The sequence below is a fragment of the Fukomys damarensis genome, unplaced genomic scaffold (genome assembly GCF_012274545.1).
Source record: "Fukomys damarensis isolate Sample0158 unplaced genomic scaffold, DMR_v1.0_HiC HiC_scaffold_14, whole genome shotgun sequence".
In the NCBI taxonomy this organism is placed as follows: Eukaryota; Metazoa; Chordata; class Mammalia; order Rodentia; family Bathyergidae; genus Fukomys; species Fukomys damarensis.
Window position 1 is genome coordinate 39,925,714 of NW_022900926.1, and position 14,134 is coordinate 39,939,847.

Sequence of the window (14,134 nt, forward strand, 5' to 3'; positions counted from 1 at the left end):
ATCCATCACATTTATGTAGTACTTAGAAATCCTTAACCAAATACCTATCTTGGGTACACAGATACACACACCTGTTTTATGGTCAGGGTGTTTCTTGACCCCTCAGGTGGACTCTTGCATTGAGCTACATACAACAGGATGTATGTGAATATTTACTTCCATGCTGTTTTACCTGACATTTTGCCTAAAGGGAAAAAGCGAAGCAAAACAAAACAAAACAAAATGGAAAAAAAAAAAAATCACTTTAACTAAGCACATTAATTTCATTAACTTTTGACTGAAAGCTCAACTATCAATTATTTTATCAATTGACAGTATCAAACAATAAACTGACTCCAGAATTTTATCATTCCAGGAATTTGATGATTTCACATTTAATATTGCAACCTGTATAAAAGTGAGTTCTATAATGTCATTTTCACCTTTTAAAACTGTTTTGTACATTTCCAACATAAAAGGTGACAATATAACATGTATATAAAGTATCCTTCACTGAAGATGAGATGAGATTGCACCCAGATTGCAGCAAACAGTAAACTGCATAGAAATTCATCAATTTAAGTGATATGGTACCATGACAACTTGTGTATTAGCTTTACAGACATCTTTAAATTTGCACAGAATACACAAAATTGTTATGGCAAAATGATTACAGATAGTAGCGTATCAAAGATTTATCTACCAAATAATAATGTACTACCTGCTCCTATCCCAGAAATGACATGTGTTTACAAGGTTCAAATGACCATTGATGGCTATTGAATCAGTTACTGCTATCCTATGAATTTCATAAATGCACATACATATATGAAATATGAAAATTATTTGAGAGTTTGATTGGTTAGGAGCATATTACGAGTTTATGATAGTTATGACTTTAGTACACATATCTCCTTTTAGCGCAAATTCTAGAACACCAAATAAATAAAATTTACAAAAATAAACAATTATTTACAAATGCAAAATTTATCCTGAGAACTTTTTCAATACGCAGGAAAAGTGTTTCACAGAAAAGCCAACTACCTGTCTGTGACATAAAAACACCTACCAAGAGTTAAACTAATGAAGTCACAATTAGAGGTTCATTACACAGGCTGCAGTCAAGAAAAGTATGAGAATATTTAAGAAATCTTAAACCAAATTACATGCAAGAAATTAATCACATATAAACTCTTCAAACCCCAGTGTTTGTCCCTCTTAAACTTTTTTATCAATGTTATATTCTGTTTGGGATGTGGGTGAGAGAGGAAAAAAAGACTTAAGAAAAACTCTATAATGTGCTGGAGGCTAGATGAGAAAAGAGGTGGCGGGGGATCCCATCGTGGTCATGCATCACTTAGTTTGAACTGTCATGGAAAACAGATCCAATCTACCTCTGGCCTTACCTATAATTCAGTTCCTACTACAGGAGCAGTTGGCTAAACAAGTTCAACACTTTACAAAGGGAAAATGTTAAGTTAAAACAAAAACCTAATACAGGCAAAATGTCATCAGATTTTTGCTTTATAATGGGACCATAAAGTCACCTAAAGAAATGTTGCAATAACAAATCAAACTGGTTTCTCAGAGTATATCATCACAATGAATTGCTTTAATTTTTATGCTATGAGCAGACAGTGATTATTTTGGAGAAGGAAAAATAAAGTGTGCAATTAGTAAGGCAGATGCTGGAAGGCAAGTGGCATCTAGGAGAAAAATGCCTCAAACAAATGCTACTTTGTTCCCATATCTACTGGTTCCTATTCCCCAGGTAAAAGACCAGAATAACCAAAGCCATTTTAACAGTAGTGTGCGGAAATGTCAGCTAACAAACAACATAAAAACAAGTCACGCTATGTTATGTGTGGTCATGTTCTTCAGGGTTAGTTCAGTAATTCAAGACTTTACATTCTTTTGTCTTCATTTGTTTATTTTAATTAAACATGTAAAGGTTAATAAACAGACATAGTCCAGAGTTAGTAGGTTGGTATTATAACATTTATTAAAATAATGCTATGGGTTAATAGAAACAGCAAAGAACCAAAGAATTAAAATGCAAGCTATGTAAAATCCCAACTAAAACCCAAAAGTGTCTAATGTATTCATTCATTAGCTAACTAAAAGCCCAAAAAAGACAAGACACCCAGTATAATAAAGTACTGCAAAACAATTGGCAATTTTCAGTTATCAAAATTGTGGATTTTGCATTTTGTATCCTTTTCTCAATCAAGAAAAAAATTCTTTTTGAATGTTATATAACATACATATAAAACAAGATAGAAAAATACATTATAAACTTGTAACAATGGCTGTAAATACATTATCTTACATGTTTCTCATAGGCAATAGGTTGGTTATGGTACATACATAGCATGAAACTACTACGGTAATAAAGAATAGACAAAAAATACATGTCAGCTGTACGATAACATACCAGCGACACTCCCATCTACCCACACTAAAAAATTACATAATACTGTCAGAAAAGAAGTCTTAAAAACTACATTAATAAGAAATAAATTCAAAAAGAATAATACTGAGAACCAAGGCATTCAGATTTCAAAAGTCATGCTTTTTTTTCAGTTGATCCAAAAATTTATCAACTAAGTTCTCAAAAGTTTGTTCTGAGCCAACATTACTTATAAATGTCACACATTTATTATTTCATACATTTACTTTCTTCCCCATAAAAGACCTTTGATAAACATCTAAAATGTCTAGGTATAACACAGTTGAGATGAAACTGGATCAAATACTGGTATCGTTTTTAACTATCACCTCAAGTGTTTGAGTGTCGCAAAATTATTCAACCAACCAAACACAATAAAAATCAAAATGGCACAGCATATATTGTAGATAAATCAAAACAACTGTCAACTGTGTGCGTAACAGAAAGACAAAGCAGTGGCACATTAAACCAAAGCTAGCTGAGTCCAAAAGAACGACTGTCTATTGCATAGTAAATAAACTGAAAAACGGTTCCAAGTGAGACAAGATAATGGAAAGGTCACCGTGAAGGTGCCGACTGAGCTTCCTGCTGACCTTGACTGTGAAGCTTTGAAGGTACGGGAGAGGGAACAAGTTGATGAGCTGGAAGTCCACTACCACTTGAGATTTGCCACGTTTGGTACTGAATAGTTAATGATTATTTCCTCAAGTGTTTAGGTGTACGCTTTGCACACAAATTGTTTCAACTACAAAACTGACTGAACTTCATGAGAAACTGGAAGCTTTAAACTGAAATGCAGTTGAGTGTTTACATACACAATGATGCTAGTTTTTCACATTCTTTTAAAGTTAAAAAAAGAGACAAAAAAGTTGTGTACGAAAGGAGCAGTTACTACACCAGCAGAGAGATGAACTACACAGTTATGTGGTATGACACAAAGAAGTCTGATTAAATTTGGGTTATTATAAAATAATGTTTTCCAGAATGAAAATCACAAAGATTTATTTTGTGAAAAAGTTTGCTAGGTATACTATTATCTCCAATTAAAATATCCAATGCATCGCCATTCTCCAAATACAATAAAGGTATAATTTTGCCTGTAATTTTTGATCTGACATTCAGATCTTACATAATTTCTATCTCAGAATCCTTTGGGCTAACACTAAAGACTGTAAGAACCCAAAGTACTCAATTATGATTTTTAAAAGAATGATGTTTTAAAACTAGTCAGACATTAGAAAAGTTATCAAATTTTTCACAGTATCAGATTTGGCAAATTTGCATCAAAATAACGTGGCACAAATCATAAAATTAAAACCATCAACTCATTTGTCTCCCCTCTTATCTTCATTCACATACTGGGCGACTGAGTAACATGCATTAACTGTTATTCCAAGGGAGGAGCTGATCTTACAAGACACTTGACTAAATGACCATGAAGGAAAATAAGGCACTTTCTTTTCTTTAGACTTATTCCAATACTTAAAAAATAAAAAAGAAAGACAAAAAGGCTCTTTTGGTCTTTTGTTTCTTGACAACCACCAGAAAAAATCATTTAATGAAATAAAGGGTTTCTTTGTTCTTTTTCTTTTTTTATAACACTTGAAAGTATAAAATGCTACATTTCCAAAAATATATATATTTTTTTCTGCACCAGCACCCTTGTATAGTAAAAGTATCTACTTTTTGTTCATTTGTTTCAATGCACTACACTTTATCTACAATTTCATTACATGTATACAGCAAATAGGCAAGCATGGCTTTTACATCCTTAATGATTTTTTTCTATACAGGGAGGTTTAAAAAAAATATTTGAACAGTTTGCCCAGTAATGTGACACATAATGCATGTACCTTGTTCTCATATATATTTTTAAGGAGGTGTAAAATAAAGTTTAATTTTTACTCAGATATTCATCTTTTCAAAAATAGTGTTGCAGTTTGTTCTTTGCATTACTTTTCAAAACTCCTTGTTTTTTTCTCATGGCACACTTTTCTAATACTTCAAATTTTGGCAGGCAATATAAAAAAGGCTGCAACTTTTGCCCTTTGAGGGCACTGTAGTGACTAAACAGCATATCAAATTTTGAATACTTTTTGAAATCACTTCACCAATGACATCCCTGACCAAAGGTTCATGCATGATGTATCATCACACAGTACATTCAGAGAGCTTTGACTTTGCTATGAGAAGAAAAAGATTCCTAGAAGTCTCTCACAGTAACTGCCTCTGTCATCGAGTAGTTAAGGGCCATGTCTCCCTTCTTAAGAGAGGCCTTCTTACCGTTCGCTTAGGGTGGGATACTGAGAGATGATCAGTGCTGTGGGATGAGTTGGGCCTTATTGCTTTACTACTATTCAGTGCAGGTGCTAGAACCACTTTCACCCAAACAGGGGAAAAAAAAGCTGAGTTGGAGAACAATTTCTTTGTCTTTTGTTTGGTTAGATGGTAAGACGAACGGACAAGTGCCTCAGCTCGCTGCACTGACGACAGGCAAGCAAAGGCGATTACCAGTTAACTGATCAGCAGGCAGGCATGGTCAGGTCATCATTGGGTGAAGAGTTCAGAGGTCAGAAGGTCATAGGTTAGTTGCCGGTGGCGGCTGGGTGGTTAGAAACAAAAAACAAAACAAAAAAAGAAAAGAAAAGATAGAGAAGAGATTAGTTTCAGCTAGTGACGGCTTAATGACAACATGAAAAACTAATCACAACTAATAAAAAAAAAGCATGTTTAATTCTGACAAACTGATTGACACCATCTACAGAATACAATTAAAATCAGAACAATTTCATATCATGATTTGAACAAATGAAGAAGAACCCACTCCCATGGGGGGGAAAAAACAAAAAACAAAAAACTGGTTAACAGGGGGAAAAAAATAGAAATAAAATACAACTAACAACTAATAGTTAGTAGCAGTCAATGAAGGAAACTGGAAAACAATGAATAGATTTCATATACAGAATTTTGAACAGTCAGTGCAGTTATCAGTATCTGACTGCTATTAAGCATTAGTATTCTCTCAGATGCAAGCATTAAGCAACTATTAATGATGGATGTGATTATTAATAACTGATGATTAACAGAAATGAAATCTAAAGAAATTTGAATTTCTATGAACAATTTGGTTTGACATAAACTCTGGGCCAAACAAGGTTTCTTTTGTTCAATAAATGTTTATTGCTTTTCAATTATTCTATTTACAAACAACATGGACTTTCTTGGCCTCATGATACAAAGCAAAACTGTAGTCTAGCAGTGTAGGCAACATCATGGGAACTAGAAAAACGCCAGGTCTTTTTACACTGGCCAACACTTTCCAGTTGAAAATACTATTTTACACATATTGAACACTTATAAAATGTACTTGCATGTAAACACTGTAAAATCCTGCCACTTAAAATTCTATACCTCAAAAGAGCTCTAAGTACATCAAAAAATAGAAGAAATTTCTAATTGATACCAATAAGGCATTTTAAAACTACAAACAGCTTTCCTTATTCAATTTCAAAGCTAATACTCTGCAAATACAATAAAATCTGACATTTCATATACATTCCTGCTTTATATTTTATAGTTTAAAAGAAGCCACCTGTAAATACTATTTTCTTTTGCAAAATAACAAAAAAGAACAAAAAATTTTAAAAAATTACAGTAAAACAAAATAGTTCTCAAGTGGAAAAGTTATCATTCCCAATGTCCTTGAGTTGTTCCTTCCTTAATTAACCTCTGTCACATTCTGCTTCACCAAACTTGGTCCACTTAACAGTAGTATAATTTTTAAGACTCATTCAACAGCTTAATTATTTCTACTATATTCTGAGGTTTGATAGAATTTTCTGTACTGTTGCCATTTGTGACTAAGGCAGAGGAGATATAAATGAAAAGATACTCAGTGCAAACTTAGATTCTGTGCCACTTCAAAGTCAAAACTCAGTATGTGTAAAGTTCAGAGTTTAAATGATCTACATGATGGGCTGATTTATTACCTTCATCGGATGAAAATGTTGTCTATAGTCTACTACTTAGGACAGTGTATAAATACCACAAAAATACTGTATCTTCAATGTGTCCAAATCTTCCCTGAATTTCTTAAAAAGAAGTAGAACTTTATTTAAACTAAAAAATGCTGAGGACAAAATAAATATTTAACATGATATAGCCATACTACTTCTTCACAGGTATTCCAAAATATGGACTATTAAAGCATTTTGATATTAAGATTTTGATTAAAATTGTTCAAGTTTCTTGTACAAATTATGTTAAGTAATGTTTTTTGTAAAATCATTACTCAGAAAATTTTTTATACTTAACTGTGGAATATATAAACAAAGCAAACTAGCATTTATATATACCAGTACACCTAGAATAAATCCTCTGCCAAGTCGTGGCCACCTACAGTACACACAGGTATGATCAACTGTGTAAAACCATTGTAGTTTATTACAACTAAAGAGTCAGTTGGCCTTTTATAAGCTTCAAATTCAGTTTTGAAATGTTTATAATAGAGGTGGATTTATTTTTAGTAAAGAACTAGGTATTTATCAACCATGTAGCATGCTAAATGATTACATAGAATTACATGGTTATATGTCCAAGGGCTTTTTTTTTGCATCAAATAAGTATAATAATTTTCTCTTCAAAAGATTTTTAAAGGGCCGGGATTTAGCTCAGTGGTTCCATACTTGCCTTGCAAGTGCAAGGACCCGAGTTCAATCCCCGGTACAAAAAAAAAAAAAAAAAAGATTTTTAAAAATAAGTATAAACCTCAAAAATAGAGAAAACAGTAGTATCATAAAATAATTTAAATGAAAGCACTTCAGACATCTCCCTTAGACCCAATGAGTGCATATGGTGATCGTAAGGAGTATACTGTTATTTTGGGAAGAGAGGGGGAAAAAAAAAAGCATTTCGGTTTGCTGACATTGCATTTTGAATAAAAACAGTGATAGAACTAATCCAAACACATTTAACTACAAAAATGCCACGCATGAAATGTACTGACATTTTCCAAATGCAGCAAAATCTTCTTGTAATATATTCAACTATCTGAAGGCACTGGAGTATTAAGTCAATCAATAATTACTGTGTTAAAACAGAATTATGAGAAATCTTCTGAAGGGGACAGATAAAGGAAAAGAAACCTTATCAGAAGCAAAACTACTTTCAAATACTTTTTAGACATCAGCAATATAAATAAAGCTTCAAATTATTCATGAGATTATTCATGGGACTGTTTAAAACTAGTGACTTTCCTCGTATTGCTATCCTTTATTTTCCCATCTCTAGAAAAGTTGCTCTTATGTAGGAAGGGAGGTGTGTTGGAGCATGGCACACTTGCAAGAACTATTTTTATGGACAATCACTGAGCTTAGGGTTGATTCTTTTCTTGGAAAAGTCACTACAAATAATGTATATAGTAGTTACAACTCTTCAATCCTCTTTAATTATTTATGATGCTAAGTAAATATTACCAATGTCTTTGAAAAGGCATTTTATTTCTAAATCTGGACAAGACCTGTGACTAGTATTTATCAAGAGTATTCAAGGAACCATTTGAACCAGGTCTTTCATAAATTCATAAAAAAGTATAAATTGAGAAAAATCTATCAGCCCCCCACAAAATTAAGAGGTATTTGACCAATTTAATTACTAGGTAATAAATGTGCCATAATAAGATTTTTAAAAATCCTTTGCTACCATGCTTGTGATTCCTGTGGTGAAACAATTCAATGTCAATAAACCGAAAATACCTCCTCCTCTTAAAAGTATAAATAATTTATAAAAGGGTCCAAGGGCATATATAGGACACAAATTACAAATGCTGAAAAGGAGAAAAATGAAGACTTATTTTCCAGTCACAGGTTAGTCAAACAGTTGGATCCCTTATACCACAGAACTTCAAGAAAAAGTATACCTTCAGATAATGTATTTTAGCAGCAAATGACAAAAAACAAGGGAATTCATTTTGGCAAGAAAATATAAGAATAACAGGGAAATAATTTTCTAATTTATATTCAAAAAATCCACTACACGAAAAAATATCTTCACAGTCCTGACTTAGTGGATTTCAGCTAATTACGTGACATGTACACCCTCACGTTTATACAGTGGCTCAAATGTTTTATGATAAAGAAAAAATGGAAACTAAATCTTCAATTTTCTCCAAAAATACACAGGAGGCATATATTCCTTTACTCCTCTCATTAAAGCACCATCCATTCAATTCATTTTGCAATGCCAACCCAGAATTTAGAACAGTAAGAGGAAAGTTTTTGCAAAAATTATTCATGAAAAAATAGTTAAGGCAACATAAAAAAATTTAATAGCTCCCCAAAACAACTAATTTATGTTTTAGTAGGAATAAATCAGAGTACATAATTATAGAAAATTTAATAAGTTAAAATATGAAGGGAGGAAAAAACCAAACCAAAACAAACAAACAACAACAACAAAACCCCCCAAAAACCCAACCCTTAAACCTGTCAATCATTACAGATGAGTTTAGAAAAGGAGAGGAAATAGTGTGCAGGTAAGCAGTTACATTTTCCATCAGGTGTGGTGCTGCAAGTTTTATGGACACCCAACGTATTTCTTATAAACAAGAACTGCAGAACTAAACTAACCTCGGTCTGCGGTCACAATCCTTTGGTAAGGATGGACACGCATATCGTGCCTTCGAACTTTAGTAGCCACCGCACCTAGTTAAATTGCAATCACCAAGACAAAGTTAGAAAACATACGTAAGGGTGGGAAAACATTAACAGCAGGTTTATCAAAACAGATTTCAAATATTCATTTACTACAAAAGTTTAAGAAACACGTTAAGGCACAGTAGTTTTAAAATTAACTGTAATATGTCACATATATGCATCTATTAATATTGCATTCATTTCAAACATGTTGGCCTTAACCTATCTTATCCATTCATTCATTTACAATTTCCAAGTTACAGTATTTCATGAGCGCTATTAGAACCAAACATATTTGAGCTTTACTAGTCACATATTCACTGAAGTGCCTTTCTTGCAGCAGGACTAAATAATGCCATGTTTAATACTGACAATTATTCACTAACCTTAAGACCACTTCTGGAGTTTGTTACTTAAAAAAGGTTTAAAAGTGATTCTTAAAGCCTACAGATTGTGGTTTTAAACTCTGAGTCAATAAGTATGAACTGCAATGAATTAGGTGATTAGTAAAGCAAACAGTATAGTACACTTAGCAGTCAGTACACTACTATACACTCCTTTATAAATTACCTTTACTTTGTAATATTACAGACTAAACCAAATTAATAACATGATTTTACTTTATATCTATGTGCAAAAAGTGCAAGTAAGCCACTGACTGCTAGGCTAAGCTTTTTCCCCGGAGGCTGCTGAGACTAAGCATTTGTTAAATTCAGATCTGATGAGGGTTCAGTTAAGACCGATCTTGAATTCTTAGCCTTTCGTTGGGAAAGCCATACCTAAAGATAAAAGGAAGGGAATTAAAAATTAGTCATCAATGAAGATTTGATGCTAATACCAATCTCCTCACTACCACCAACACACAAGTCTGCATCTGTTTTGAAGGGCAATGCTTATTTTAAGATAATTTAATGTGAGACTTTATATATAGCATGCATGTTATCTGTGTGCAAATTTATTGTAATTCAGCAATTTAAAATAATTTCCTCAGTTCTCCAAGGGGCAAATATCACATTTTACTGCTTAGATAGCAAAGTGAAAAATAACATTTATCACAATGGATAATTTTTTTCATTTAGGACTCATTATTAATCACCTTATGCATGTCAATTAGGAGTCTGTATATTTTGCTCTTAATTTTGCCAGTCTAATAATTAAGTTTTCATAAACATTTCTGAAAACAAAAAATATGTTACTTTAGAGTCAGAAACGAACTGCACAGCAGTCTCTCTCTGTTTCTATGCAGTAAACTGGTCCATCACCCTTTTTATTTCATTTTAGATAAGTGATTTGTACACAACTAAAATTCCACATGGCAAAACCAGGGAGATCTTGCATTCAAAGTTCCTGGATGGCAGCTGGAAGTTAAGAGCCCCAGCCCTGTATGAAGTCAAGAGTCCTAACTCCTCGGGAACAGATGCTGTGGGTGCAGCAGAGAGGAGTTCTGGGGGTAAGGAGCATGCATGGGCCACAGGACAGAGTATTAATAGAAAGGAAAACTTAAATAAGGTTATAGGTTACATGTTATTTTAAAAATGCTTCAAGAAATGTGCAACAGAAACAAGCCTCTCATCAATAGTTCTGTGGTATAGCTCTGACCTATAATTATTTTATACAATGATTTAGACAGAAAACATGTACAATAAAATGTATTTGTTCATAAAACAAAAGGCACCTGAGTGCATGCACACACACAGATAACATACAGAGCACTGTGGCTTTAACAATGAATTTTCAAGTTTAAATCTTAAGTCTGGTTCATTAAAGATTTTCAATTTTTTATAAATCAATATTAACGCTGGGGGGGGGATAACTTTAAAAGATCCAAGTGCTAAGAGTCAACAGCATGCATTCAGCACCAAGGTCATATACAATTCAGGAAAAAAAGTATTCAATTCTGTCTGGTAAAACAAAGGGGTTGCACGGAAACAGTTTGTTCCACATTGACTGGTCGTGTTATAACAGCTGCTGTATTCTAGTCCTTCATCCAGCAAGTCAATGGGCTGAAATATCAGGCATGACTGGCATTTCAATCCACTCTATAAAAAAAAGGCATCAGTAATATCTTTTTCGAGCACACCATTTTTTCTTCATGTAAAACTAAGTGTTTATATTATGACCTTAATTTCTGCCTCCACTGTGACTTTGAAATCAGTAACTTAGTATTTACTTATCTACGCCACACTGTACTACTGAAATTACAGGAGTATCTCAAATTTAATGTTAACTAGAAATTCAAAAGATGAAAACCAAAAATCTTGTAATTTGGTTCCATTTCAAGTAATTATAAACATTTAAAAACACAATAATATACATTTTATAAAATTCTTAAAATATTTTCACACAGAAAGTTTAAATTTTAGCTGCCAAATAAATCTGTGAGATAAAATCTAACTTTGAGAAGTGGAGCTAATAGAGGCACTAGGGCAATGGGGTGGGACCAAAAATAAGTCAAGAATAATTGCAATAAAGTCCAATGTGGAAAAAGTATTTCTTATTCAAAATTATGCAGTAAATTTACCCAACCAAAGTGACTGTGAGTTACCAAATGAACCTATGCAAACGTAAGGTGCAGTTTTTTAACAAGGAAACTGTTAAACTAAAATAAAATTTTAATCTTTCCTAATGGAAACTTATCTTGCTTCCCTAAAACTGACAAAATCACTTCAAAGTCTGGAGCAGCAAATTTATGGAGACTGCCATTAACCACTTATGGAGAAGAACTTACCTAATACACCACTGGGTTCAATAGGATACTCAAGGATCGATGTAGCTGGTGCCAGCGTGTAGGGGTATTCATAAGGTGTGTAGATTAACCCTGCCTCGGGCCCTGGAGGGACTATTGCAGCAGTGGGGTGAGGAGTTCCGTTTGGCATGACGGCGGTCTGTATTTGTCTGATCAAAGGCATTATGGTAGGACCAGCTGGCGTGGGAGTACGAAGGGCAGCTGGTGGAAGGACAGGTGCAGGCCCAGTAATGATCCTTGGAGCAGCCTGGGCTGTTGCTGCAAGAGAAAAGGCAAGGGCTGCTACAGTAAGCAAAGAAATTTAGAAAGAAGTACAGAGACAGCAGTAAAAAATATGGGAAAATTAGGGAGGAGTAGGAAAAAGAAAGGAAAAGCAAGAAAAAAGAAAAATAAAAGGAAATCATTAGTACATGCACCGATCACACAAAAATGTCAAAGCACACCAATCAAATGCAATCAGCCTTCCCTTTCCCAATGTGATTAAGAATGTGCAAAAATTAAAAAGCCACTGTAAAAAAAAAGTGAATGAGACAATTAAAATGTTATATTTAGTTCATCTATTTGATACTGACTTTTAATAGTTCATGAGACCCAAAGTACATGCAGAAGCACAAGAAAATGCTTGCATTAAAAGATGTTACCGAAAAATGTATGACTGGAGTCCACAGAAATACAGTTTTGGTATATTTCCAAAGTGAAACTTCAGTTTCAAATTAAACAAAGAATAATTTTCATCAAGTAAGGCCAGTAACCACTAGGTGTATATATTATTGCCTTGATCTTTAGAATACAGTCCTGTTTTTAAATTCAAGACTAAAAGTGATATACTCACATGCTTATGAGTAAATTAAAATCCACCACTTGTAAAGCAGTTACTTTTAAACCCACTGGCTTGTTTACATTTTGAAAAGTTGGCTGGAACTTTATAATTATATGTATTTTTAAACGAGTAATTTAAATATGCTACGTTCATGTAAATGGCATGTGTAAACCTTAGCTTGTCTCAAAATAGAAATTTCATATCATTTCCTATTAAATATAGAAAAGCAATCAATTGTAATTTATAAAAACATGCACATATCCCTTAAAAAGAAAAAACAAAAAACAGACTGAAAATAGTTACTACCAACTGATCTCTGTGAACTCATATATGAATTCAATAGGGAGAAATACTGGAGGTGAAACATGCAAGCAAGGTGAAAGGAAAGAGTTCAATATAAGGGTCATTTCATCTAGCTATACTTTAAATTCATTTTCCCCAAAAAAAACACTTTCAAAATTTTATCTTTTACATTAATGTAACAACATGAACTGGAAGCCTTAAATTCTTCAAATTTTTAAATTTAGAGGCTGAAATTTCATCTGAAGAATAATATCCTAACATAAAATATCAGGTTTGCAATTTATGGAAGCATCAAAAATTGGACTGTTGGTCGTATAGTAAGTAACACATTTACTTCCACTTTTCACTCTAATGGTTCATGGATTATGCTGCCAAAAGGAGGAAAGGCTTATAGACAAAACAGCCTAAGACAGTGTCACCCTGGGCTCAGTTCTCATTCTTACGTGATTTAATGTTGGCATCTCTGTAGGTGCCATTCAGAATTGCAAGCTCCATCAGCTGCATCTTCTTCAGGCTATCTTCTCCTTCTGCCTACACATGGAAAACACAAGAGCAATAAGAATTTGAGATTGTCCAGACACCTCAGTTAGATCTACATACAACAAATACCATGGGACTATAGCCACCTGTTTCAATCAGAAAAATAAAAAAGATTAGGAACTAAAAAGGTGCTGACATATTAAAGTCTAATTTCTTAGTGTGTAGGTGTATTCATAAGGTGTGTAGTGTGATGGTAACCTACTACACAAAATATACTCTAAAAGGCTTGTGGATACATTTCTACTTGAAAACAATGTTTTAATATATGCTATACTGATTTTAAGTTCTACTAAAAAGGTAATGTAATTCTATTTCTCTCCGATTGAGAAAGAATTAAGTGCAACTGTCATTGCGAAAAGATCTTAGGCATCACAGCAGTGAATAGTGTGAAGCAAAAAAATAATAAACAGACTTTTAATAAATCACAGAAAGTTAAAGAAAAACATGAGCAGCAAAACTGTGAAGATTAACATTCAATGTCCCACCAACAACTTTTTCAAAAAACCTATTCTACAAAAGAATACAGGAAGACGACACAAGTACAGCTGTGTGATTGCTGTTCCCTGACTCCCAGCAAGTTGTACAAAGACCAATGAAAAAAGGTA

At 33.2% G+C, this 14,134-nt stretch overlaps 1 protein-coding gene across 1 annotated transcript in view; it reads right to left on the reverse strand.

Moving 5' to 3' along the window:
- Positions 1 to 3,975: 3,975 nt before the first annotated feature.
- Qki (QKI, KH domain containing RNA binding) overlaps positions 3,976 to 14,134 on the reverse strand; it is a 135,494-nt gene continuing 125,335 nt past the window's right edge. The window contains exons 6-9 of the mRNA XM_010605903.3: positions 13,433 to 13,520; positions 11,849 to 12,148; positions 9,055 to 9,129; positions 3,976 to 5,030 (exon numbers count right to left, since the gene is read on the reverse strand). Coding sequence (XP_010604205.1) covers positions 5,014 to 5,030; positions 9,055 to 9,129; positions 11,849 to 12,148; positions 13,433 to 13,520 — 480 coding nt within the window. The 3' untranslated portion in view covers positions 3,976 to 5,013. The remainder of the gene's footprint in view (positions 5,031 to 9,054; positions 9,130 to 11,848; positions 12,149 to 13,432; positions 13,521 to 14,134) is intronic.